Source organism: Gopherus flavomarginatus, chromosome 3 (assembly GCF_025201925.1).
Source record: "Gopherus flavomarginatus isolate rGopFla2 chromosome 3, rGopFla2.mat.asm, whole genome shotgun sequence".
In the NCBI taxonomy this organism is placed as follows: Eukaryota; Metazoa; Chordata; order Testudines; family Testudinidae; genus Gopherus; species Gopherus flavomarginatus.
Genome location: NC_066619.1, coordinates 16,160,365 through 16,188,274, shown reverse-complemented (window position 1 = coordinate 16,188,274; position 27,910 = coordinate 16,160,365). Strand labels below are relative to the sequence as shown.

General features: G+C 42.1%; 1 protein-coding gene across 2 annotated transcripts in view; it reads left to right on the top strand.

The window, feature by feature from the left end:
- The window catches only part of DYM (dymeclin), a 355,894-nt gene that overhangs the window by 79,629 nt on the left and 248,355 nt on the right, over positions 1 to 27,910 (top strand). For both annotated transcript variants that reach the window (XM_050944679.1, XM_050944680.1), the window contains exons 7-8: positions 15,050 to 15,175; positions 18,495 to 18,637. In XM_050944679.1, coding sequence (XP_050800636.1) covers positions 15,050 to 15,175; positions 18,495 to 18,637 — 269 coding nt within the window. The remainder of the gene's footprint in view (positions 1 to 15,049; positions 15,176 to 18,494; positions 18,638 to 27,910) is intronic.

Below are 27,910 nucleotides of genomic sequence, written 5' to 3'. Positions count from 1 at the left end.
ACTGCAAGTGATATGCCTGATGTAAACCCAGACCCAGTGCCCATACTGGATGTAGAAAGCCTCCATGAAAAGCGTGGGCTGTTTTCTGAAAGGGGATAGCCAATGTACCCATTGGTAATTCTCAACCAGGCTTGTTGTCTGGCTCCTACAGAAACCAGCTCTGGGCACTAGTGTCTTGGCAGCCAGTCAGCTATTTTAAAAGTCCCTCTTTTGGAAATATATTTGAGAAATTGGTAACTGTCTGTTTCCAACATCTGACATCCTCAAAACCCTTGACCCTCCTTTGATTAGGCTTCAGACTGGAATCATCACTGGAATTGCATGGAAATTACACCAATTACTGTGGTCAACCTCCCCTTCGGGAACCTAAGTCAAACAGCTTTAAAAAATCTTCATCTTTTAGCATCTTTTGACATCATATTGCTGTCACAGCTACATAACTTAGCAAGAGTGGATGGAATTTTGTAAAATCATGCCATTCATTCCCTTCTGATCTGTCCCAAGGAGTGATGGCCCTTTCTGAGAGCTCTTGGCTATCTGGTCCATCAGAGCTTAGTCTTGTCACCTCTTCTATTCAAACATCAGTATGAAGCCTCTTGGGGTGAATGTGAAATGATAAGGCTTACAGTTGCACTGGTACTTTAGTGATACGCAGCCTTGTCTCCTTTTGTCTGATCCAGAGAGTATCATCACCAAGTTTGTCTAATGCATGACAAAAGTTTACTCTTCCTATTGTTTCATATTGAGTAGTTTAGTACTGTGTGCCATTTAACATTAACGCACTATAGTTCTAAAAGCATATGGTGGTCATCCTGTAGAGGATGAAGCCTGATCTTCTTTATTTATCCTGCATTTCTTATCAAGCAGCAAAGGAGATTTAGGTTGGACATTAGGAAAAAGTTCCTAACTGTCAGGGTAGTTAACCACTGGAATAGATTGCCTAGGGAAGTTGTGGAATCTCCATCTCTGGAGATATTTAAGAGTAGGTTAGATAAATGTCTATTAGAGATGGTCTAGACAGTATTTGGTCCTGCCATGAGGGCAGGGGACTGGACTCGATGACCTCTCGAGGTCCCTTCCAGTCCTAGAGTCTATGAGTCTATAAGGATGTTGAAAATGTCATTCAGAATTCAGTTTCCTTTTGTAGTAACTTCAATGTGTGATCATATGGCTAGGTATTTAGACATTTGTCTTAAGTCTTCTCTTACGTTAATGACAATATCTCAAATTTGGTTACAGCTAACATTTTCAGGAAAACCTGTCTTGTTGGTATGAAGGATCAGTTGAAGCATTTAAAAATGCTTACATAGTGCTTTATATAGGGTTTTAATGAAATTCTCTCTCAAACTATCTCATCCTGGTAAAAATAGGTATTTCCCAGAGGGAAAAACTAAGGTACAGAGAAGCTGAGATTTATGCTCACCACACAAGTAGTCAGAGATGATCTGGGAATAGAACTCATAAATCTTGATTCCCAGTTCACTACCCTGTTCATTAGACACTCTCCCTTCCTATCTATGGAGATGGGAGAACTAGATGGGAATATTTCCTGTTCTTTCGTTTGAGAGAGAGTAGTAGAAAAGGCCAGTGGGTGCCCTTTGCTTTCAATTCATATTTCTTGAGTGCATATTTGAGAAATTTCCCAAATGTTTCTATTGCCAGTGTGTGTGTTTGCCATCATTGAGTATAAATTTGGAAGTGATTCCAAGAGGAAAGATTATGTTCACTTTGCCCTGTTGTACTTGCATTTGGAGACCAATAATCAGCTTCTCTACTTCTTTTCAGTGTTCAAAACTGATCTATTCTCTGTGGTGACTCTTCTTTCACCTTTCTGGTGGGCCCCGAGGAAGCATTCTAATAAAATCTGGTTCTTGTATGATTTGAAATTTTTTGTAACTCAGCCCTTTTGGCGACCATCCTTAATTAGAAAATTAGTTATACTTTTTGATACTTAGAGGGTCCTAAATTGGTGTGGTGAAAGTCCAAGAAAATAATTAAAAGGTAGGGAGAGAGAGTTTGGGGTTCTTTGAGTGATATCCTTTGGGTGTTCCACTGTACGTGTGGCAGCACCTCCATGCCTGAGATTGGACATCTTTCTCAGCAGTGCCCTTCGGACTGCAAATGCGCATCTCCCCCCTCCCATGCTGTGAGCAGGATGTATACATAGCGCTGCGCAGTCTGACCGGCTCCAGTTCCTACTCCTAACGGGTTTGGTCTGGGATGGAATCCACAGCAGAGCCTGCTTCTCCTGTTCCCTCAGTAGTTAGCGCCTTACTTTTTAGATGTAGTGTAGTTAGTATTTTCTTCTTTCTTTTTTATTTCTATTGTAAAAAAACCAGACCCAATTTTTTTGTTTTTCTTTACCTTTAAAGTTATGTCATAGCTTAGGTTTCATTTCCTCACTACCCTTCCTGACTGGGAAGCTTTTTTCCCCTCACCCTTATGCTCAGGTTCCCTGGGTTTAAGAGGCACATCTCCTGTGAGGCTACCTTCCAGTAATGGATGACCACCTGCATTGTATTCGCTGTCTTGAAGAGGGACACGTTCCACAAAAATGTTCTCACTGCCACAACCAGGGCCAGAAATGACTGGGACATTTGCTTAAAACGTCTCATCATGGAGAAATCACTGGGGCCTGCATCAGACCTGGGCCTGGACTCTCTTCCTGTGAGGTCCTCGTGTGCTGCCAGGATGAGGGTTAAGGGGAATGAGGATCAGTAGATGAAGAGAAAGTCGTCCCTTTCTCACTTGGGTGAGAAGAAACAGACTCCCTCCTCACATTTTGAGGCACAGTCCACTAGAACACCGTCCCCTCCAAGGTCAGTTGCCTCAACAGCATCTGACAGGGGACATAGCTCTAGGGCCCACCCAAGTACCTCTGGTATCAGAATGTAGAAATGGGATAAAGACTTTAACCTGGCAGTCCTACAACGCTTGGCACAGTCAATCACCTCTGGAGATTGAGACAAGCCGACTGCAGGAGCTACGGCGCTGACATCCTTTTTGGCACTGAGCAAGCCCTTGGAGCCAGCCAGGTCATCGGAGCCAGTCAAGTCTCCATCTACTGACATCTTAGGGGAATACATCACTCCTTTGGTACCGAGTCATACATTGGCACCAATGGTGCTCCCTCCCGCCCTTCCAGTAGACTTTAGTTACTCTGAAGACCTCCTGGTAGCAGACACTCCTGAGTCACCTCTTCTTCGACATGACCTTGCCCCACTTCCACCTCCTCTCCAGGCTCACAACACTCCTCTCTTTCTCCTCCGAGGATGACACATCCCTTCCCCAGTGATCAGGAGGAGCAGGCTCCTCCTACATTACATTTCTTTTCCTGATGAGGCTATCATGCCTCCACCCCCTGCATCTGCCAGTGATTTCAGACATTTTCAAGACTTGTTCTGAAGGATTGCAGATTCCCTGCAGATTCCTTTGGAATTCAAGGAAGTCAAGGGTCAGCAGCATTACATTGCTTGATATTCTCGACGCATCTTCTTCCTCCAAGATCGTACTACTGATCAATGAAGCTCTTCTCGACTCTGCAAAAGTTCTCTGGCAGACCCCAGTGTCCATCCCTATGACTTGCAAATGCACCAACAAAAAGCACTGCATTCCAGCAAAAGATGCTGAATTTCTATTCTCTCACCCTACCCCAAATATTCTGGTGGTCAATGAGAGAGGCAAAAGAGAGGCCATCATTACCAATCCTGTGCTAGCCATCCAGAGAGAGCTTGGAAATGCCTACACTTATTTGTACACAAGGCATATCCCTCAGCTATGCTCCGGTTTTGAATCTTGAACTACGAGGCTCTGATGGCTAAGTATAACTGCTTAAACTCTAAATTGAAGGAACTCTGTCATGATCTCCTGGAGGCTGCAATTCCAATCCCTAATGTTGGAAGGACACCTCCTAGCCTGTACAGCCTTACAAGCCTCATTACATTCTGCAGACACCATTGCCCAGTCCATTGCAGCTCCTGTAGTCATGAGGCGTGCATCACGGCTTCATCTCTTGGGTTTTCCTAAAGAGGTCCAAACCACTGTGGAAGACTTACCTTTTGAGGCCAAAAACTATTCTCGGAGCACATGGATGATTCCCTGCACTCTCTTTAAGACTCTCGAGCTACACTTCAATCACTTGGCATTCTATACACCTGCAGCAGAGAGACATCTCAGAAAGTACTGTTTCTCCTGTCGCTCCCAACCACCGCAATATACTCCTCAATGGTGGTATGACTGCAGCGCTGTAAACAAAGGTGTCTCTCCAAGCATAGTACACCCACTCTTCAGGGACTACCTCTCATTCACCCCCCCGAAGCAACAATGTTGAAGGTGTGGTCAAGGCACCGAGAAGCCTTTCCCATTTCTAGTCATTCCCACCATCTTTGACATCCCACCAGTTGGCAATGGACTAGCTCAATTTCTCCCATTATAGAGACTAATCACCTTGGACAAGTGGGTTCTAGAGATAATCAAGGAAGGACACTTCATCCCCTTCCTATCTATCCTGCCTGCCACCCTCTCTTTCCATTCTTCATCAGGGACCCTTCTCATGAACTCATTCTATGGGGAGAAATAAATCATCTTCTGCAGTGAGAGCCATAGAACCAGTCCTTTTCCAACACGGGGGACAGGGTTTCTACTCCCATTATTTCCTCATTGAGAAGAAATCTGGCAGCTGGTGACCCATCCTGGACCTTTGCAATCTAAACAAGTTTGTCAAACTGCAATATTTCAAGATTGTTACCCTCTCTCTGTTACCCTCTCAATATTATCCCAACGCTGGAACAGGGGGTCTGGTTCTTGGCCCTCAGCTTCCAAAACTTTGATATCGCAATACACTATGCCCGCAGATGATTTCTCCAATTGTCATGGGTGATGATCACTACCAGTACAAGGTGCTGCTGCCTTTTGGTTTATCTACAGCCCCTTGGGTGTTCTCCAAGGTCCTGGCAGTCGTCACTGCCTACCTAAGGAAACAAGGTGTCATCATCTTTCCATACTTGGACAACTGTCTCCTCAAGGCCCCATCTGAAACCAATGCTCCCCGAGCTGTCCACTTCCTACCGCCTCGCATATTGTCGGCCATACTAGATCTGGTATCCAATGTATGGTTCTGCCCCCAGATGTCTGCAAGAATGTGCCTCCAACTTCTAGGCCACCTGGGAGCGGCCACTTCCGTGATCAGGCACATAAGACTTCACATGCTGTGTCTTCAGGCATGGCTCCGTACAGTATATCTCTCCCCACACACAGCCTACACAAACTCTTATCCATGCCAATAAGTCAAGGACTCACTACTTTGGTGGGCACAGCCCAAAAACATCTGTGTCCGAGTTCCTTCCTACAGCCATCACCGATTATGATCCTAACCACTGATGCCTCCCTAATCGCTTGGGGAGTGCATCTACATGAACACGTAGTGCAGGGAAGATGGTCATCCACCAAATCCACCTTACAAATCAACTTCCTAGAGCTATGAGTGGTCTGCAATGCCTGCTGATATTTCCTACCTCTTCTCATACCATAAGAGTGATGACGGACAATCTTGCCTGCATGTATTACATCAAGAGGCATGGCACAGCAAAGTCCCACTCCTTATGGTTGAAGATGATTAAACTGTGGGACTGGTGTGTCCAGAACAACATCTCCATTTCAGCCTCATACCTCCCGGCCACCAGAACACCACTGGTGACACACACAGCAGGACATTCTCACATGGTCATGAGTGGGAGCTGGATAAGCAAGCAGTTCATCCCATTTTCAGCTAATGGGGCTATCCCACCGTAGATCTCTTGGCCACTCAACACAACATCTGCTGCCCTCAATTCTGTTCCAGGGTGGGACTGGGGTGTGGATTGCTTGGAGACACATTCCTAATAACCTGGCATGCGCCATTGCTTTATGCTTTCCCTCTCTTTCCCTTCCTATTCTAAGTGCTTCGCAAAATACAGAAGGGCCGAGCTCATGTCATACTAATAGCTTCAACATGGCCATGAAAAGTCTGGTATACTTATCTTCTACGCATGAGGCATGATGGTATACTGACTGATCTCTTTCCACCTAATGCTGTGGCTCCTCTCACAGGATGCATCCTCCATCCCAATCGACAGATGCTCCACCTCAAAGTCTGGCTCCTCTGTGGTTCCAGGATCTGGAAATAACCTGCTCAGACATAGTCAGACAGATACTTTTGAATAGCAAGTGTGACACAACCAGATGCACTTACATTCGTAAGTGAACTAGATTCACTGCTGGTGCGCCCCAGCCCTCAATTAGAGGCATTGCTTTATAATCACCTACAGTGGAGGACCCATAGGGACATCACTCGAAGAAGAGAGGGTTACTCACCTGTGGAGTAACTGAAGTTCTTCGAAATGTGTGTTCCTATAGTTGCTCCAGTACCCGCCCTCCTCTCCTCTGCTTTGGAGCCAAAAACATAAGCTCTGTGTCAGATAAGGAACTGGGCACGGTCGAACTGCACAGTGCTATATATATACATCCTGCGCACAGCGCAAGAGAGGGAGGTGCGCATGTGCGGTCCAATGAGTACTGCTGGTGAAGATCTCCGATCCCAAGCACAGGGGCACTGCCGCACCATAGGGAGAAGCATCTCACAGAACCTCAATTAGTGCACAAGGGGAATAATCCTTTTTTCTGGAGGGGAAAAAAACAAAACACAACAACAAATCCTAACACAGGAGGAAGCCAGAGTCAGGAATAACATAGGTGTAACTTGATTAGCCAGATGTGCTGTGTGTATGAACTGACTGCCTCATGTTTTTTTACCTTTTCTGTGTGCACTCAAGATTTTCTTTGAAAAGTTAAAAAAGATTACTGCTAGAGTCATTGGGGCCTTTAGAAACACTTGAGTTAAGAACTTGCCCTCAGGACTGGCAGGCACTGGGCTCTCAAACCTCAAGCAGTGTTACTGAGCAGGTAACTTAAGAACAGCAGCTTGGAATAATGGAAAACAGGGTTTTCATTGGAATTAGGAGAAAAGATTTAATTTAGATATTCTGTCTATGCTCTTCTGCAAGCTGAAAGTAAGGAACATACACTTAAACATCCCTTAATTATGGCAACACTGGGGATATGGGCTTGAATAAAAAAGAACATGGGACTAACACGTATGGTAACTCCAGTTACTGAATTTTATTATTTTTGCTTCTGAACAGTTAAATAATGTGAAAAGAAGCTTTTTAGAAAGTGGCATAATATGTTACACTAACATCTTAGAACTTTCTTATTATTCAGATTTAAAAAAAAGAGAAGGAAGGGACTTCCTAATTTCTCCTCAAACTTGCATTTCCACATTTAGTTTTGCCATGGGAAAAAAGTGCTAATTCATGGAAAAAATGAGTTGGAGACAGTTATATTGCTGGACTTTTAATGGAAAAGAATTATAGGTAGAATATATAAAAATGTATATAATTTGAAATCTTAAATTCTCTGGGTATTTTTAAAACCTTTTTCTGTATTCTCCCAGTGAAAATACATGAGAGTCCTGGATTTTATGGTGGTTTCTGTAGCCAGGGCAAATCAGCCTCCCTGTTCATTCTGTCAATGTGTGTGTGAGTGAGAATCAATCTCCATATACCCTTCAGCCCTGGGGAAAGTGTACATTTGAATGTATTCTATTTTTATGGTCATTAAAAAAGCCAAACATAGTATGTTCTACATAGATGCCTCCTGTAAAGAGTCCTGGATATCTAATCCCTGTATGCTGTAATGGGCTGCATAGTGCTCTAATTGGGACTGATGTAGATATGAGTTATTATGCAGCACAATCTGGCGAGAACCTGGTAGCAGCTCCTAGCTCGGCATTGCTTCTGGCTTAGATAAATTTGCGGTGGAACTGGATCACAGTGTAATGTCTGACCTTGTATCTTATCAACATTTTCACTGCCTAACTTTCAGAGTAATGGGCAAAAAGTCAGGTGACTCACAGAAACTAAAACTAATTAAACTAGAGCCAGCAATTTTAAAGGAAGAATGTTATTAAAGCAGAAATATCTTGCCAAAGTGTGCAATAAAAATGTGTGGATTAAAATGTTTTAAGGAAAATGTTAGTCTGTAAATAACCTTCCTGTTAAACGTGCTTCAGTGTTGGAGGTAGCATAGTTGAGTGGACTGTGTATGAGATTGGGAGCCCGGAAAGTAATTTCACTTCTGCTATTAACTCTTTGACTTTGAGCAAATATTAACCTCTCGATTAATGTGCTTAATATTGACTACTGCTGGGATATTATGAGATTTGATTACTGAATATCTATGCAATATTGTATATGTTTTAAGTATTTCATAATGGCCATTCCTTATGATTTATAGTAAGGCAAATTATTGGCAGGGCCGCCCAGAGGATTCAGGGGACTTGGGGTCCTCGGCAGCAAGGGGCCCCGCTTCGGCGGTATTTCAGTGGCGGGAGGTCCTTCCACTCCGGGACCCGCCGACGAAGTGCCTCGAAGACCCATGGTGGGGGTCCCCACCGGCGAATTACCACCGAAGACCCAGCTCTTTGACAACGTGTCCTGGGGCGGAAGGACTCCCCGCTGTGGGTCTTTGGGGCACTTCAGCGGCGGGTCCTGGTGCAGAAGGACCCCCTGCCGCCAAATTACTGCCAAAGACCCGGAGCGGAAGAAACTTAGGGGGTCTGGGCCACGCAAGAGTTTTCTGGGGCCCCGGAGCGAGTGAAGGACCCTGCTTCAGGGCCCCTGAAAAATTCTTGTGGGGGCCCCTGCGGGGCCCAGGGCCTGGGGCAAATTGCCCCACTTGCCCCCCCTCTGGGCGGCCCTGATTATTGCCAGTTTTTGAAATAGTACACTTGAGAATTCCAAAAATTCTTAGGTGTAATAAACATCACATTTACTTTTTTCATAGAGAGAGAACTTGTGCAATTTTTAAATTGGATTGTTTCCAGTGTAATCTTGAGACTAATTAGCAGAGCAATGACTTTTAGTCCAGGCTGCTTTTAAATTCAATTGTCCATTACATTCAGTGCGCTAGAGCATGACTTTTTTTTTAGTCGTCATTATTTGAAAGAGCCTGATTTTACACTATAATTAATTGTTAAAGGAAGGAAAAATGTCACAGTATCTTTGACATTAAACTATATATAGGTCAAGGCATAGGTCTAGCATAATGTAAAGATTCTAGTTTTCAGAGAATAGTAACTATGGCAAAATTTTCAAAGTGACTAGTGACAGACCAGCCAAGTGCTATGCATTTTTTGGTGGTAGCACATCATGAGATAGACTCATCGTTCCCCTCATGAAATACTTGTTGGCATACGGGAATGTCCATTGGTCTGGGAGTTAGAAGATCTTTGGTTCACATCTCACTCCTCTTACTAAGTGGTATTAATGTTCCTGTGAAGTTCACATCCAGGGCTTTAACTGTAGATAAATTTCTATGATCTGGGACATGGGAAGCCAAGTTGTTGCTGAAGATCTACAAATGGTTTAAATTGATCATTGTCAGTTAGCTGTGACACAGTGATAATTCCTCTCTCCATCTAATTCCTCCACATCAAATTTTTGCTTCTGATTTTAAGGGTAGGATTGCTCCATAGAATTGCCTCTACGTGGAAGAATGGATGGAAGCAGGACTTTCTAGCCAAGTTTGACCAAGCTTGCCTCACAACCATTGTTGTGGGAGCTCTGGAGCCATCAAATCTACAATAATTTGATCCTACAATGCCTGAAAGGGGGAGAGGGTACACCAATTCTTGTTCAGTCTGAACACAAAGTGGGGTCTGTACTGTCTTATCTAAAAGGCACAAAGATGCCTCGCTTAACAAAAAGGAGATATGATAACTTTCCAGGCTGGAAAAATGAAATCCTCCCAGAGATTGTGGGGGAGCTGTAATTTGTTCAAAGCCAGTCTAGGTTTCTTACCTGTGCCCCAAAGGGACATGATGAAAATATTACTGAATTCCTTAAAATGAGTTTGAGAACAGAAATAGAGAGATCCCTCAGGACATACTGAAAATGAATGTCCTTCCCAGAATTATATATGTCAACCCCTACAAACTCAGGGTTAATGAACTCCATCTCCTGCAGTCATTAGCCACATTGTCAGTCACTGGTTCTACATTTATATTAGGGATGTCCTGAATATTTTTGGGAATCAGCATTCCCAAAGATTTCATGTAAGAGGATTGCCACCAATTTGAAAAAAGACATTTTTGGGCTTATTTGTTAATGCTTAAGATTTCTGATCTATCTCAATTAATTTTATATTCTGTGAGATGTCCAAACTTATTAATTGTACTTAAGAGGTTAGGAATAGTAACCTTGGACTTTAAGATACAAATACAAGAGCATCATGAACACAGAACATAATTCTGTGCTCTGTTTAGCCCTCCATGATACCTTTAAATATGTTGATTTGCTCACATGGCAAGGGTTAAAGGTTCTAGAGCTTAATCAAACAGAAGAGGAGAAAGGGGACAGTTCTGCTTAGTATCTCTCAGTAATAGAAAAAGGGAAAAATAATACCATTGGTTACTACCATGGAAGTCGAATTAGAATATAAAAGCTTAATCCAAGCAATAGATTGGTAGCCAAATTTGGATTTGGTAATCAAACACATGAAAATGATAGTCCTAGGTTAGTGGTCACCAACCGGTCGATCACGATCAACTGATCAATCCTGGAGCCTCTACCAGTCAGTCGTGATCTCCGTCCACTAAAAGTCTGGTGGCACAGCGGGGCTCAGGCAGGCTGTCTGCCTGCCCTGGCCCCACGCCACTCCCAGAAGTGGCTAGCTGCTGGCACGTCTCTGCGGCCCCCCAGCACCGTCCCCACCGTCCCAGCAGCTCCCATTGGCTGGGAGCCAGCCAATGGGAGCTGAGGGGGGCAGCGCTCGTGGGCACGGGCAGCACATGGAGACCCATTGCCCTCCCCACCACCAGGGACGCAGAGATGTGCCAGCAGCCAACCACTTCTGGGAGTGGCATGGGGTCTGGCAGGCAGGCAGCCTGGATCCCGGCTGGTAGGAGCCACTCAGCCCACTGCCAGTCTGGGGTCCTGGCCGCTGGTCCTGTACAGCCTACTGCTGGTCTGGGGTTCTGGCTGCCGGACCCTTGCCAGCCAGAGTCCCGGCCACAGGCCCCGCTCAGCCCGCTGCCGGCCTAGGTGAACAGAACTCCAGACCAGCAGCGGGCTGAGCGGGCCGGCAGCGTAAGATCAACATTTTAATTTAATTTTAAATGAAGCTTCTTAAACATTTTGAAAACCTTGTTTATTTTAAAGTACACCAATAGTTTAGTTATATAATATATAGACTTATAGAGAGAGACCTTCTAAAAAACATTAAAATGTATTACTGGCGCGCGAAACCTTAAATTAAAGTGAATAAATGAAGACTCGGCACACCACTTTTGAAAGGTTGCCGACCTCTCCTCTAGCTGTAGGATTACCCAGCCTCTGCACATTCTGTAAACCTGAATCAGCCATATATGTATGAAGCACCTGATGAGTATTAAATCTTCTCTATCTCCATATAAGAACATTATCAAAGACCTGGTCTAGAAGTTTAATGTCTCCAGCTTTACCAACGATATCGTGGGCCACGTAATTTATACTTATGAGAAAATTTGGGATCATCCTGATTTGGTGCATAGAGATTGGCAAAGATGATTATAGAATTGCCAATTTCAGCCTTGAGGACAATAAATCTGCCTTCACTGTCAGACCTTGTGCTCAGAATATTAACATCAACTTTGTATGTATTCAGTATGGCAGTGCCTCTTGCTTTAGAATTAAAGCTACTAGAAACTGAGAGGCCTACCTGATCTCTATTCAGTTTACAAGCTACAAGTTCTGTCAGATCTGTCTCTTGGAACACGGCAATGCCAACATTCTCGTTTTTAAGCATTGAGTATATTTTTTTCCTTTTAATAGGATTATTAAACCCCTTTATATTCTAAGAGACTTATTTAATTATGGGAGCCATCATTGTTAAAATATACCGGATAAAACATAGTCACTTCATGAATAAATGAGAAATGGCACATTTTCCCAAGCAGCATACAGTTCTTGCAAATTTAAGCAGCAAAAGTTATATAATCCAGTGGTGGGTGTTACTTCACAGAACATTTTCTACAGGAGTGGGAAGGAAATTATCTGCATGGGAGGGTAGTAGAAGGGGACAGAAAGAGGAATTAAGTAAGGTTTTTTTTTTGTTTTTGTTTTTTTTGTTTTTTTTTTTTTAACTGAACACCCTGGAAAAGATGGTGGTGTGAGAAAAACACAGTAGTACCTTACAATCAGATAGAAGTATCTGTTTAAACTGTCCAAAATTATCCACTTGATACCTAGAGGGGCAGTTGGATAAGGTGAAACTTGGATATTCCCACATTCCCTGGGGCCCCAAACGTTACAACTATGGTAATCATCTATTACTAATAGAACATTGATACACTGGTCCATAAGGAAGCACCATCTAATAAAACCATGATATGTAATTACTAATCAAGTGATTTTACATCATTGCTCCTTTCCCATGAATTAAGGCAATAGGAAGTAAATTGATGATAGCCCTTCAACCCTAGTCAGAGAGCGAAAAAAGAAAAGAAACTAACATATCAATATCAACCTGGCACTCATCAACTTGTTTAGAGCAGACATATCAGAGCTTAGAGAGCAATACATAAATTCCATATGGTTGGGTCATTCCCTAGATGTCTCCTCCTGTGAAAGAGGAGTTTGCAGATTTTTGAGGTATTTTTCTGCCTCCTAAGGAGAACTAAATGATGATGTCTTGCCATTCGTATGATTGGAGCATTGCCAGATATTTAATAAAATAGTTAAAGTCCATCGTCCTGGCCAATTGTTTTGCTTGGTTAAAAGCTGACCTCATTGCAACCATATCATGGGCATAATCATGAAAGAGCTGTATTTTAGTTGCTGGTTCTCCCCATACTAGCTCTTTCTTTTCTCTGGATTTTTGCAATATAAGCTTCAGGAATTTCACAGTCGGTGCTCTAGGCTGACTTCTTAGACCTGACTTGGGGACAAGGGCCCACTGTGCCTGTTTTCTATCAAAACAAAAATCTACCGGCAGATGCAACGTACGTAGCAATTTAGGGACAAATTCAGAGTGTTTACCTTTCTCGGTTCCTTCAGGGACATCCACAAACCTGATGTTACATCGTTGTTAGTGGTTTTCTAGATCTATTAGCTTGGTCTTAATCCTCTTGATATAATTGTAGTTCTTCATAATCTGCAAATTGTTTTCTTTGAAGTCATCTTCCACTTCAGAAACTCTTGTGTTCTGCTTCACCCGTCCATCTGAATCTCTGTCATGATGGTCTGTAGGGTGGAAACTGTAGATTTAATTTCAACAGTATTTGTGGCCACCTGTTGTGCGACAGTCATCAGCTTCGTTCCATCAGGCTCAGGCACTATCTTGTTTGTAGAAGTGGGGTAGGCAGATCTTTGGGTTTTTTTGGTGCTTTTGGAATCAGAGGAAGATGCGAGCTACAGGGCATCTTGGGGGTTTCAGTAGTCTGGGGGCAATATTTTTTGGGGTTAGATGTTGTGTTTTAGGGGACAATGTTTGGGGATTCACTGTAGGCCTCTTTAGAGCTCAAGCAGCCTGCATCCACATTGGTCTCAGTGCCCTCTGTTGTCCCTAAATATTTCTTGTATCAGAGCTGGCCTCTCAGTTTTCTTTGTTCACTTTTAAAACAAATGCATATGTCATGGTATAAACCCCCACTCTGAACCTTAGTGTCCAAAAGATGGGGTACCAGCATGAATTCATCTAAGCTCAATTACCAGCTTAGTACTTGTAGCACTGCCACCAACCAGGAATTCCAGTGCCTGGTACACTCTGGTTCCCCCAAAACCTTGCCCGGGGACCCCTAAGACCCAGTCCCTCTGGATATTAACACAAGGAAAGTAAACCCTTTCCCTCACCGTTGCCTCTCCCAGGCTTCTCCTCCCTGGGTTACCCTGGAAGATCACTGTGATTCAAACTCCTTGAATCTTAAAACAGAGAGGACAATCCACCTTCCTGCCTCCTTCTCTCTCCCCCTCCCAGACTCTGCCTGAGAGAGAAAGTAATCCTAACACAGAGAGAAATTAACCTTTCTCTTTCCCTTCCCTCCTTTCTCCCCACCAATTCCCTGGTGGATCCAGACCCAGTCTCCTGGGGTCTCACCGGAATAAAAAAAACAATCAGGTTCTTTAACAAGAAAAGCTTTTAATTAAAGAAAGAAAAAAACAGTAAAAATTATCTTTGTAAATTTAAGATGGAATATGTTACAGGATCTTTCAGCTATAGACACTGGGAATACCCTCCCAGCCTAAGTATACAAGTACAAATTAAAACCCTTTCAGCAAAATACAAATGTGAACTCCTTCCAGCCAAATAGACGTTTGCAAATAAAGAAAACAAACATAAGCCTAACTCACCTTATCTGCCTAGTGCTCACTATTCTGGACATATAAGAGACTGTATCAAAGAGATTGGAGAGAAACCTGGTTGCACGTCTGGTCCCTCTGAGCCCCCAGAGTGAACAACAACCAAAATCTAACAGCACACACAAAAACTTCCCTCCCTCAAGATTTGAAAGTATCCTGTCCCCTGACTGGTCCTCTGGTCAGGTGACAGCCAGGCTCACTGATCTTGTTAACCCTTTACAGGCAAAAGAGATATGAAGTACTTCTGTTCTATTAACTCTTACTTATCTGTTTATGACAGCATATGAAGTGCAAATGTCAGAGCAGTTTTTAAAAATATGTGCATTATTTTAGTGAGCAACTAAACTTGGTCAAAAATTAAAAATTTTAGCCTGTGTATTTTGGGTAGTTAATTGTGGTGGTTTTTTTTGTTTTTGTTTTTGTTTTTAAAATACAGCCTTCTCTTTTTTTGGCGGGGTGGGGAGGCTTTTTTGGAAATAGGCATAGATTGGATACAGGCCCAATGTGCTAAGCATTGTATAAACGTGAATGTAGAGCATTTTCTCATAATGTAAAAGTCAGTTTGTAAGTAGAAACAATACCTTAATCCTTATGACTATTCTCTCTTCTCCCTGCAGAGACATAACATACAGCATTTCCCTGGAAGCTGTGACGACACTTGTTGTCTTCCTTTCCTGCCAACTATTTCACAAGGAAATTCTGCGAGAGAGCGTCATTCATAAATACCTGATGCGTGGCCGATGGTACGTCACATTACAGTGCTGCATTCGACACAGAGAAAAGCCAATAGTTTTTCATGCTGTTGATAACTTCTGTTTTGTGTTCATAGATTGTTGTACTTGTAGACAGTGTCAGGAGAGGAACGTAATAAGTTTATTGCATTATTCTGCCACTTTAAAAAAAAACCAAACCAAAACATTGCCAAATGTTAATGAAATGTTTCACATTTAAGGTTCTCCACACCCTGGTTTTAGTACAGCTTTATTTTGGATCCCATTTGCCCGTATAACTTGATATATATCCTTTATAAATTTTATTCATTACTTAAAAGTTTTATTTTAAAAGAAATAATTTTTTATTTTTTTTAATCTGTGGGTTTTTTCTATAGTATTCCTTTCTCTAGTACCTGAGTGCCTCAAAAATGCTTCTGAAATTATTCCCTGTTAGATAAGGAAGTATGAACCCTATTTGTATAGATGGGGAAGTGAAAGACAGAGGCTTAGTAGGCCCTGATCTTGTAAACACTGAATCATGTACTTAACTTTACTTATATTACTAGTCTCATTAGCTTTGGAGAATTTAGGTAATTAATTCTGAATTGTTTTTAAACATATTATGGTGGTTTCCCTTGCTTTAATTCATTTAGTTCCAACAGCTCTCTTCTCTACCACTAAGTCACTGAGGTGAGGTCATGGGTTTCAGTAATCAATGTAAACTGGTCCCAACTAGTTTCATAACTAACTATAAATGTTGGAGAAAATACAGTCTCCCCGTTTTGCGTAGCCAAGATGCAGAGGAATAATGGAATAAGTACTGTATATTTCCTTTCACTGAATAAAAATGTTCTTCTTGGGGGGCAAAATATGATGGAGCAAATTGAAGGGACACTATCAGTTTAAAAATCGTACTGAAAACAAACATAAGTTTATAGGCCCCAGTCCTGCAAGTGATTCCATACAGTGCTCTGCTGAAGTCAGTGGTGCTCTGCAGGAGTCCACTTGTGCAGAGCTGCTTGTTGCAGGATCACTAGATTACTGATAACATCATAGATTATTAAAAGTGAAAGAATATTTAAAAAATCCTACTTTCCTGAGTGCTATTTATGCTCTAGCTTTAAACTGTAAGAGAAACAAAAAATAAACACTGGCAATATTAGCTGTAGACCAGGGGTAGGCAACCTACGGCACGCGTGCCAAAGGCGGCACGCGAGCTGATTTTCAGCAGCACTCACACTGCCTGGGTCCTGGCCACTGGTCTAGGGGGTTCTGTATTTTAATTTAATTTTAAATGAAGCTTCTTAAACATTTTAAAAAGTTTATTTACTTTACATACAACAATAGTTTAGTTATATATTATGGACTTATAGAAAGAGACCTTTTAAAACGTTAAAATGTATTACCAGCACGCAAAACCTTAAATTAGAGTGAATAAATGAAGACTTGGCGCAGCACTTCTGAAAGGTTGCTGACCCCTGCTGTAGACAGTAATTCTCCTTAGACCTGCTGTTGCTGCTTGCTCCTTTTTATATAGCTGATGGAGTGCTTGGTGTACATGTGCAGCAATGGGCAAATCAACATAAGTGTCAGGATGGATAAAAATCAATGAATTTTTTAATCCCTTTCCCCGATTTTTTAAAATTTAAATTAAATAGAGATTTATTATTTAAAAATAGATCTATTAAAATTAAATTTGAAACTGACAACGTATGTTAAGACCTAAATTTATAATCTATTACAATTATTGAAATTAAATACAAAAAACAAAGCAGTACATATTTGCTGCGAAGTTTCCAAGAGAGTCAAGCCACTGAACTGATGGAAATCACTGCCTAAGCATAGGCAACCAGAGTTTGCTAAGGTGCTAAATCAGCTTTTGAAAGCAGTAACCTCATCTGCAGCTGCATAGAGAATATTTTCTTCATTTCAGGTTATTGAACTAGTTTATTCAAAGTTAATAAACCAAATGGGAGTTGAAAAAGCAAGAAAGCTTGTTTTCCTCTTCCAATCTATGGATAAAAACTAATGTGAGAGGACGAGCGCTACTAATTCTGTAATCTTTAAGGATGTGGTGATCAGAAACAAACAGTGCAGTTCACTAACTACAAATACTTCCTTGGGTTACAAAAATTAATTTTAGATGAAAAATATATTTTCATAAACGTTTTTCATATGTATTCAGCACATTTAAGGCAGTTTTATTTAATAAAAAATGTTTTTTGTGTATTTTCAAATTAATTTGATTTTCCATCCAAATAGAGCTTGACTCATATCACAAGTAAAATATTAGTCAACTAGTAAAAAGTTAAGCTATATAATTGCTTGAATAAATGAGTATACAGTGTATCCTCCTGGTTAGCAAGAAACAACACTAAATTTAGTGTAAAGGTTCTATGTAGTTGCAAATCAAACATTTTAATGGTTATCAACCAGTGAGATTCAACCTGTCTTTGGGAAAATAACTAAAATGTAGAAATGCAAAACACAATTAAAATCAATTACTTAAATCATGGTTTCTTGCTTGTTGATTAAAATCAGTGATTTAAATTGCTTTGGTTTAAATCAGTCCACTCTAATACATGTTAATGTCCTTAAGATGGAGAAAGTGATCAGCATCAGGAGAGACTCTTTAAACAAGTGTCTGCAACCCTGGCTACCGTTTACATTCTGGAGAACAAAAGGAGGCATCAAACCTATAACTTTGTCAAGTTGCATACCTCACTAAGTTTCCTTATTAAAGAGAAGAATGATGGTCTTGTGGATGAAGCACTCGGCGGTGAGCGGAGATACTTGGGATCTATTCCTGGCTGTCTCTGCCACTCTGTTCCAGTCTTTATCAATCTCAAATATTTCTGTAGAACCCATTGCCCTAGCACTTAAATAATAATAATCTGCCATAATTTCTACTTCCTTGGTTTTATGTTTAAGTAGTGAATATTGGGAAACCATTCTGAAGATGCAAGGCTCTAAGAATGTTATGACATTTATTTTTTTCTCTTAAGTCACTATACTACAGGAAAAATTATATTAAACATACTTATGTCTTATATAACCTTAGGCAAGATACTTAATTTCATTGTGCCTCGGCTTCCCCCTCTGTAAAACAGAGATGTTTACGGAATAAAGCCTCTGTGGATTAGGTAATGTCAGCAGAGATCTCTAAGTTGCTTGGATAGAATGCACTATAGAGGTGCTAAATATTGCAGTTCTGAGTTTTTATTCACATGCTTACTACCTGCCCTCTTGTGCAAATATATTTATATTAATCTCTCTTTTAAGTTCTAATGCAATTACCAATGTAGTTACTTCATGTACTTTGATAAATATTAGATTTTTTTCTTTTCAGTCTCCCTTACACCAGCAGGCTTGTGAAAACATTATTATATAACTTCATTAGACAAGAGAGAAGCCCTCCCCCAGGTTCTCATGTCTTCCAGCAGCAAACAGATGGAGGAGGATTGCTTTATGGTTTTGCATCAGGGGTGGCAAGTAAGTCTTACCTTTCCTCTAAACAGCTATTCGAATCTGTAGTTTGTGTAATAAGTTTTTTTTATACATGCAATTCATTTCCTTTTGCAGCGATAATATCTGTACCTGTGATTGTGGGGACTTAGCCAGTAGCAGATAGGAGTGAGCAGGAGAAGGGCCCAGCAGCAGAGAGGAGGACTTTTTTTGCAGGTTTTAATAAGTTTGAGGACAGATCTGGAAGGTGGAACTGGAACTGGGCAAAATTAGAAATATTTCAGAATCTCCTCCACTCTCAAGTATTCAAGTCGTTATCAATCTTGAATATTTCTATAGACTCCATCGCCATAGCAATTAAATAATAATAATCTGCCATAATTTCTGCCTCTTCGGCTTTGTTTAAGTAGTGAATATTGAGAAACCACTCTGAAGATGTAAGGCTCTAAGAGTTATGGCAGTTACTGTTTTCTCTTAAATTACTGTACTACAGGAAAAATTACATTAAATATATTAAGTGTAATAACAAGGGAAAGCTTCTCCCAAGACATGATACGAATCATTCTTTTAAGCCATCCTTTTCTGGATGTCTGCTATAGTTTGAAGTAATCTTGTCTCTGCAAAGATTGCAGATAAGTCTTAACTGCATCATTGCACGTGGTAGAAGGGTTGTCACATGCATTTCATTTTCATTTTCCTCTTGTTTAGAAGTATATTGAAGAAAAATTTAATTAGAAATAATTATGTCTGTACTTCTGCCAAATTACACATTGCAAGATATGTAAAATGGTGACCATAAACTGATTGACCCTTTAACACCTCTGATTGTTTAATCTAGGTTTATACATTCTTTTTGGTTGAATAGGAAGCAACAAACTTACATAATTATCTATTTGTTGTACTTGCTTGATGGAGCTGGAGAGATAGTGGCCTCGTCAGTTTTGCAACACTTTATCTGTGCCTCCACTGTGGGCACTATGTGGCTCTGTAACCCATACTGTAGACCTAGAATACAGCAATTTTAAAGGTTTTTTCCATCACTGTAACAGGTTTTTCCCTGAGCAACAGTAGCATTCTTCCCTTGACCTAGTCGAATCTGCGCTGATGATTAGTTCAACATAGCTATTGCACTCAGGACTGTGGAGCTATGTTAACCTAAGTTTGAAGTGTGGACCAGACTTATGCTCCAAGATGTCCGGATTCTAGAAGGTTGGTTAGTTACTTTCATCACAGGCATGGTATATAAACTGAGTACCATGTAGCTTGTTGTGGTTTGGTCTTCTGCTTAAAAACAGAGGTACTGTCTGAGACCATACTAAAGGTCCTATGTCATCTTCCTGAGAGTAGGGGTTTTTTCTACTGTCCTTGATAACAGTTTTCATCTGTCTTACTTTTGTGCCGAGTTCTGGCTTGTTGTTGCCCTCGTCAACCCCCAAGGGGGGCTTGTATTTCTGTATATGTGTGTTCAGTGTATAGTATGCAAAGTCCTTTGAGATGAGTAGTGCTCCTTAATGGGAAGAAGAGAATATATCTACTATGTTAAATAAACATTGTACATTCCTTTTTTTTTTTTATTCTGACCAGTTAAACGATTACTTCGTGCAAGTGTGTTGGTACTGGAATGTAGACTTTCTGTTTTATTCTTTTGTGCAATCCATTCAGTGACAGCTTCTCTAAGGAGTATTAAAGTTCAGACCCTGAGTGATTTGGCAGGAAATACTTTACAGTCCAACTGGAACTGTGTATCTGGATCTCCTCATGGAGGCAGTAAAAGAGCATGTCTTTATAACACAGTGCATAGTGCTATTTACACACAAAGAGATATAGTCACACACATCTTTTTATCTGTTAGCCCATATTTCTTTTCTAATTTCAAATTCTGTTTACAGTTTTCTAATAGGGAAATATGCAGACACTGACAGCGTTTGAATTGTGCCCAAAATCTGTCATAAAGCAGTTGTTTCCCTTGCAATATAATTTGACACTTCGTTTTTAAATAACCGAACATTTATGTATATATATATATTGGTCATAAAATTAATGTTATTCTGACGGTCCTGACACCCAGTCCCTGTACTACCCACTAATCCACTCTTCTTCCTCTTATTTCAGTCTTAGAAGGATATAGTGATAACTACTTTAAAACTGTTTAAAAGGTGAGTTTCTGTGTGGTTTGTGATCTTATTTACAACATGGAAAACCACCTTTACTTGATTCCTGCTGTTCCTCCCAGTCTTTTTGTTTCTCTCCATGTCTTCGTCCATAGTCCCAGGCCTTTCAGTCATGCTCCAATATCTGCCCACTTCAAAGGGACAGCAGCTACCATGGACAAATTACGTAACCCTCCATACCTAGACCCCCCCACCTCCGAGCCTCACCCCCTGCACCTCCACTCTGCCTCTGCTGCATCTGGACTCCCTGTGAGCCCCTCCCCCTGCACCCAGATCACCTGCCACCGAGTCCCCCCTTGAATTTGCACCCTGCAACTGGGCTACCCCAACAAGCCTTCACCTCCCCCCCACACTGAGCCCCAACGAGCTGCACCTGGACCCCGCCCCACCAAGGCCCACTCTCCCAGCATCAGTGTTCCCTCTAAGCTGTGTCCCCATGCAAAAGTCAGTCAAGTGCCACATACTGGATTAGTCGAACCATGCACAGCAGTGATGTGTTCAGGTGCCCCTCCCACCACTGCCCTGCTGCCGCGCTGCTCCTGCCCTCTGCTTTGGAGCCCCTGGCTAGCTGCTCCAGGGACCCTTTTGCTTGCTGTGCAGAGAGGGGCAAGGGGAAGGGGTGCTGATGTCGGGGTGTCCTCTCCCCCCGCCTTGCCTCCACTCATGTTCCCCATCTTCACAGAGCAGGTTTAAAACAAATACAATGAAGTTTAATAGGCAGCAAGTTTAAAACAAATACAAGGAAGTTATTCTTTACGCAGCGCACAGTCAACTCGTGGAACTCTTTGCTTGAGGAGGTTGTGAAGGCTAGGACTATAACAGCATTTAAAAGAGAACTGGATAAATTCATGGTGGTTAAGTCCATTAATGGCTATTAGCCAGGATGGGTAAGGAATGGTGTCCCTAGCCTCTGTTTGTCAGAGGGTGGAGTTGGATGGCAGGAGAGAGGTCACTTGATCATTACCTGTTAGGTCCACTCCCTCTGGGGCATCTGGCATTGGCCGCTGTCAGTAGACAGGGTACTGGGCTAGATGGACCTTTGGTCTGACCTCGTACGGCCGTTCTTATGTTCTTATTTTATGTGAGAAGGGAGACATGGCTTGGGAATTAGATGCGGCTGCTGCAGTCTGTATGCACACTAGTGAGTGCCTCTCTGCACGGTCTCTCATACACTTCTCCAGCAGCCAGCGCGTCTTTCACACACACGCACATGCGCACACTCTGTCTCTTTCACACTCACCTCCCAGTGCATATGTGTGTTCTTGGTTTTGTTGTTACTTTAATACTTCATGCAATGCACATATATTCTCTGTAATTTTATTCTTTCAAGGTGTTGTTATTTTAGTTTTTTGACTGGTCTCTGCATTTCATAATTTATTTCTCTCTTATGCTTAAATTTAAGTCTTTGAGTACTGAGTTCTAAAATTCCTAACCTGTGTTAATTGGAGTAATTATCCCTATGGTAACTTTAAAAATATATATTGTATATATATGATATCTATATATTATTATGTTTTTTGTTTCTAGCGGTGGCGCACATCCACACATTACCTTGATATTGGTGCACATAACAAAATTCATTCTGCCCATGGGTGGAAAAAATTAGAGAGAACATTGCCCAGCACCTGGACTCACCCCTGCTGATCCCTATTCTCCCCCCCCCCCCGAGACCCTCCCCGCACCAAGTCCCAACCCCCAATCACCTGGACTCCCTGGAATCTTCATCCAGATCTCACACCCATTCAGACCCCTCACCAAGCTGCCTGCACCCAGCTTGCCCCACAATGAACCCTCTCACCCCCACATGAAACTCCTCTATACTTTGATCCTACTGGGCTAAGCCTGCTTGCCCCACACCTGGATTGGGGGCCAAGACTGGGCATGCATGGGAGACTGTCCCTCTCGCTTGTTGTCCTGGTGCGCCTGGTGCGGAGGGGCAGGGCCCCAGGCTGTTTCTGGGGCAGTGCGCTGTCAAGAGTCAGGTGCAGCCTCACTGCAGAGTCTGTATCCTGGGGTGGGTGGGGGCCCTGCAGAGTGATCTCTCATCTCTGTACAGCCAGTGGCCTGTGCTCCCCACTGCCGTGGTGGAGCCTCCACATTTATTTATTGACAAATAAAATATGCAGAATTTTGCAGAATTTTAAAATATTGTGCACAGATTTTTTTTTTGTGGGTGCAGAATTTTTTGTTTGGTGCAAAATTCCCTCAGGAGTAAACAAATACAGCACTTGTGTAGACTGGGCCTGTGTGCGATGGATGGGATTGCAGGAATACAGGAAAGTTAACCATCACAAATTACAGTATTCGCATACCCTCAAATCAATGATATAGAGAATACGGCAATCTGCTTGCCCTGTTCCAATCTATTCAAATTGCCACTGTTACAGATTCTTTTTCACATGCAGCTCTAATGACATGGTGCCTCTGTGTGAATCCTTTTTTACTATATTTCCTTATCAAGTTCAAATTTTTTGTCCTCATCTCTGAAGTGCCGCACTCATGTGCTCTGTTCTCATCTCCTTCTATACCTCTCTCCCCCCTTCACTTTTCCTAAACAGAATTTCTAACAGCTCCTTTGGTGTCCTCCCACGCTAGTTTTCATGCTTCTGCTTTCATTGCCATTGTTGTATCTCATAATGAATCAGTCTTCATTTAAAATTTTCTTAAAAAGCTATTTTCCATGAAACCATTGAAAATCCACCCCAGAAAAAAAAAAGACGTACTTGTCTTGTCCTTTTTCTTTTAAAGTGTTGCTCTAGTTTACTTGTGGTTCAATTCTGTGCCAAAAAATTAAAAATTCTGCACACAATATTTTAAAATTCTGCAAAATTCTGCATATTTTATTTGTCAAAATAACACAATATAATCACAGCAGTTTCGATTATTTTGGCCATTTTTTTCAAAATACCTGTCAGCAAATATGTCTGTAACAATACAGGTAACAAAAAAGATTCAGGAGCTGTTTTTTGACAAATAGATTCCATACTAGGTATATTAATACAGAACTCTGAGTAATAATTTATTTAATCTACAAAACAGAACCATATTTCCCACACTCCCGGAAGCAGTGCAAAGGCTTGGGGGATTGGGGGTAGCAGAGGAGCTGAGGAAGAGGGAAGTAAATTGCTGGGAAGGAGTCTGGGTGTGAACTTGGAGGGTTGTTGGGTGAAGGTGGGAAAAGTATGGAACAGGTTTTTTGGGGGTGGTGGGGAGGGATTTTTACGGAGCTTCCCTCATGCAGACCCTGGCTGATCCCTAGCCTCTCCCATTCAGTCAGGCACATCTGCCTCTGTCCCATGTGTGTCTCTCCCCTCACCCAGCCACTCCCCTGTCCCTATGTCTCCCTATCCCCCCTCTCCCTATCCGATTGTGTCTCTGTGCCCTCACCCAGGCATTCCCCTGTTCCTGTGTCTCCCCGTACCCTATCCCGATGTCTCTGTGCCCCCACCGATCCTCCCTGTGTACCTGTACCCCTTCCTCCTGTCCTCATGTCTCTGTGACCCCATCCAGCCACTCCCCTGTATCCCTTCCCCCATCCCAATGTGTCTCTGTGCCACCACCCTGTGTCCCTGTACCCTTCCCCCCCGTCCCCATGTGTCTCTGTACCTCCCTCCCACCTGTGGCCCTGTGCCTCCACTCCCATTCAGCCCCTGCCCCAGTCTGTCCTCCCCAACTAGCCCTTATGAGCCCCTGGCTGATCCCCCAGCAGTCCCACACTGTCTGTCTGCCCATAGCCCCTGACTCCTGACCTGGCCCCCTGTGAAGAAGGCAGCTCTCTCTCTTCCCTCGCTGGTGGGGAGCTGCAGCTTTGTTCTATCACCACAGCACCCTCTGGTGGGCAAAAGGCGGAAGATGATTTAGTTGGGGATTAGTCCTGCTTTGAGCAGAGGGCTGGACTAGATGACCTCCTGAGGTCCCTTCCAACCCTGATATTCTATGATTCTATACAGAAGTTATTTTCTTCGGGGAGCTGCTGCCATTCTTGCACCACAGTGCCCTCTCGTGGGCAAAAGGCGGAATTGCATCAACATTTTGGCAGAAGCTTTTTTCTGTGCAAAAACTTAGAAATCTGTGGGGCTTATTAATTATGCGCATGCGCAATAGTGCAGAATTCCCCCAGGAGTATCTTCTTGTATTAATACGTGAGTCAGCTAGTGCTTTGTGTGCCAGAATTTATTCTTTGTCATTTTAGAATATTAAATTTCTTTGGGGTATGGATCATAAGGGAAAATAAGAGGCAATGTAGTGTTCATGTAAATTACATGTAGATCAGTTTCTGACACTTCTAAGTTAAGCCCTGTGTGCTCCTCTGTTTTATACAGCATCAAATACATTGGCAGGGCACAATAAATAAGGATTTTGAAAATGTAAGCAGAAGTTTGCTGGCATGTAAAATTTAAAAAGGTTGTAGAAGAGTTTTTAAATTAAGAGCTGGAGGAATACTGACAGAGACGTCCCTTAAGGAAAGATCTATTAATGGGGATTCTCCATATCTGAGTAAGGAGGAGGGTGTAGAAGTTCATAAAGCACAAGTAGGAACTGAAGGGAAACAGTCAAATGAAAAAGAGTCCCATACAATTACATTACTTAATGGCAGACAGCTAAAAAGTGACATATTTTGTATGTACTTGTATACAAATGCTGTAAGTTTAAATATTAAAATGGTGAAACCTGAGTACCTGCTATTAAAAAGAGATCAAACTAGCTAGAGACATAAAGGATAACAAGAAAACATTTTAAAAAAACATTAGAAGCAAGAGGAAGACCCTGGACAGGGTAGGCCCATTACTCAGTGAAGGGGGAGAAGGGGGAAACAACAGAAAATATGGAAATGGCAGAGGTGCTTAATGACTTTTGTTTCGGTTTCACCAAGAAGGTTGGTGGTGATTGGACGTCTACCATAGTGAACACCAGTGAAAATGAGGTAGGATCAGAAGAGGCTAAAATGGGGAAAGAACAAGTTAAAAATTATTTAGACAAATTAGATGTCTTTAGGTCACCAGGATGTGATGAAGTGCATCCTAGAATATGCAAGGAGCTGACCGAGGAGATATCTGAGCCATTAGTGATTTATCTTAGAAAAGTCTTGGAAGATAGGAGAGATTCCAAAAGACTGGAAAAGGGCGAATATAGTGCCAATCCATAAAAAGGGAAATAAGGACAACCCAGAGAATTACAGACCAGTCATCTTAACTTCTGTACTCGGAAAGATAATAGAGCAAATAATTAAGCAATCAGTTTGCAAACGTCTAGAAGATAATAAGGTAATAAGTAACAACATGGATTTGTCAGGAACAGATCATGTCAAACCAACCTGATAGCTTTCCTTGATGGGGTAACAAGCCTCGTGAATGTGGGGGAAGTGGTGGATGTGGTATATCTTGACTTTAGTCAAACTTTTGATACTGTTTCGCATGACCTTCTCATAAACAAACGAGGGAAATGCAACCTAGATGGAGCTACTATAAGGTGGGTGCAAAACTGGTTGGAATACCATTCCCAGAGAGTGGTTATCAGCGATTCACAGTCATGCTAGAAGGACATAATGAGTGGGATCCTACAGGGATCAGTTCTGGGTATGGTTCTGTTCAATATCTTCATTAATGATTTAGATAATGGCAGACAGAGTACAATTATAAAGTTTATGGACGATACCAGGCTGGGAGGGGTTGCAAGTTCTTTGGAGGATAGAATTAAAATTCAAAATGATCTGGGCAAACTGGAGAAGTGGTCTGAAGCTAGCTGAAGTAAATGGTCTGAAGTAAACAGTATGTCATATCCATACAGAAAGCTGCTAAAAGGATCAGCCTCCATCGCCTAGTTGTTAAATTTTCTGACAAGTACTTTTGTGCTTTCTCCCATGCTGCCCTTCATACTTGGGAAAAGCTCCATGTAAACATTCACAAAACTGATTGATTATCCTCCTTAAAATCCCCCTTTTCCATGACGTCTGCAAAAATCTTGGCAGTGGTTAGGCTGCTGGTGTGCTGAGATCACTGCCTATAGTGCTGACCAATACTGTCTCATTGTTTCCTTGTGCTATGCCGTCTGTCTGTCTGTCTGTCCATTTGTGGTCTGTTGTCTTATATGTTTTGCTTGTGGGGACAGGCATTATTTTTTTTTGTTCTGTGTTTGTATAGCACTTAACACAATGACGTCTTGATCTATGATGGGTTGGAAACCTTCCAGCAGTGGTGTGCCGAGTCTTCATGTATACCAGGGGTAGGCAACCTATGGCACGTGTGCCGAAGGCGGCACGTGAGCTGATTTTCAGTGGCACTTACGCTGCCCAGGTCCAGGTCACCAGTCCGGGGGGCTCTGCATTTTAATTTAATTTTAAATGAAGCTTCTTAAACATTTTAAAAACCTTATTTATTTTACATACAACAATAGTTTAGTTATATATTATAGACTTATAGAAAGAGACCTTCTAAAAACGTTACAATGTATTACTGGCACCCTCCTCATGTCCCTAACCCCCTGCAAACCATATTCAGCATGGTGGGTGCTGTGACAGGTGCTGTGCACCAGCAATCCCAAGCAGAGGTGAGAATGTAGTGCTTAAAACTTTAGGGGAGCAAGGGGAGTTAGTTCTACATCTTAAGTTTAGCTTTCCATACTGAATAGACTGGCAAGGGCACCTCAGTGTGTGTTATCTGCAGCTGCTGCTATTGTGGCATTCAGTGTCTCCGTTTCCATTCCCATGGAATGTCTGAACCAGGTGAGGAGGAGAAAGAAGAGGACTCAGGATGACATGTTGAATGAGATCCTGCAAGCCTGTGCTGCACCGGGCTGTGAGCATAGGGCCTGGAGGATGAACATTGAAGATAGCCTGGAGATGTAAAACGGTGGAGAGAAGCAAAGCGCAGGAAAAGGATTGGCCCAGTGGCTAATTTGCTATTGGCTTGATGCCAATGTATCTTGCGTCAACAGAGCGCTATCTTTTGCGCATGTCTTGAATGGATGTCTGTGCGTATTTGCAATATGGTTCCCTGCAATATAGTCCAATTGCAATATGGTCTGTATGAACTAAAATGTTTGTTCTTCTCTTCAGCAATGTTAGTTCCTAGTGGACAAAGTTTTTTGTGGAGGAATAAAAAAGTTCTAAAATACTGGAAAATAACACATT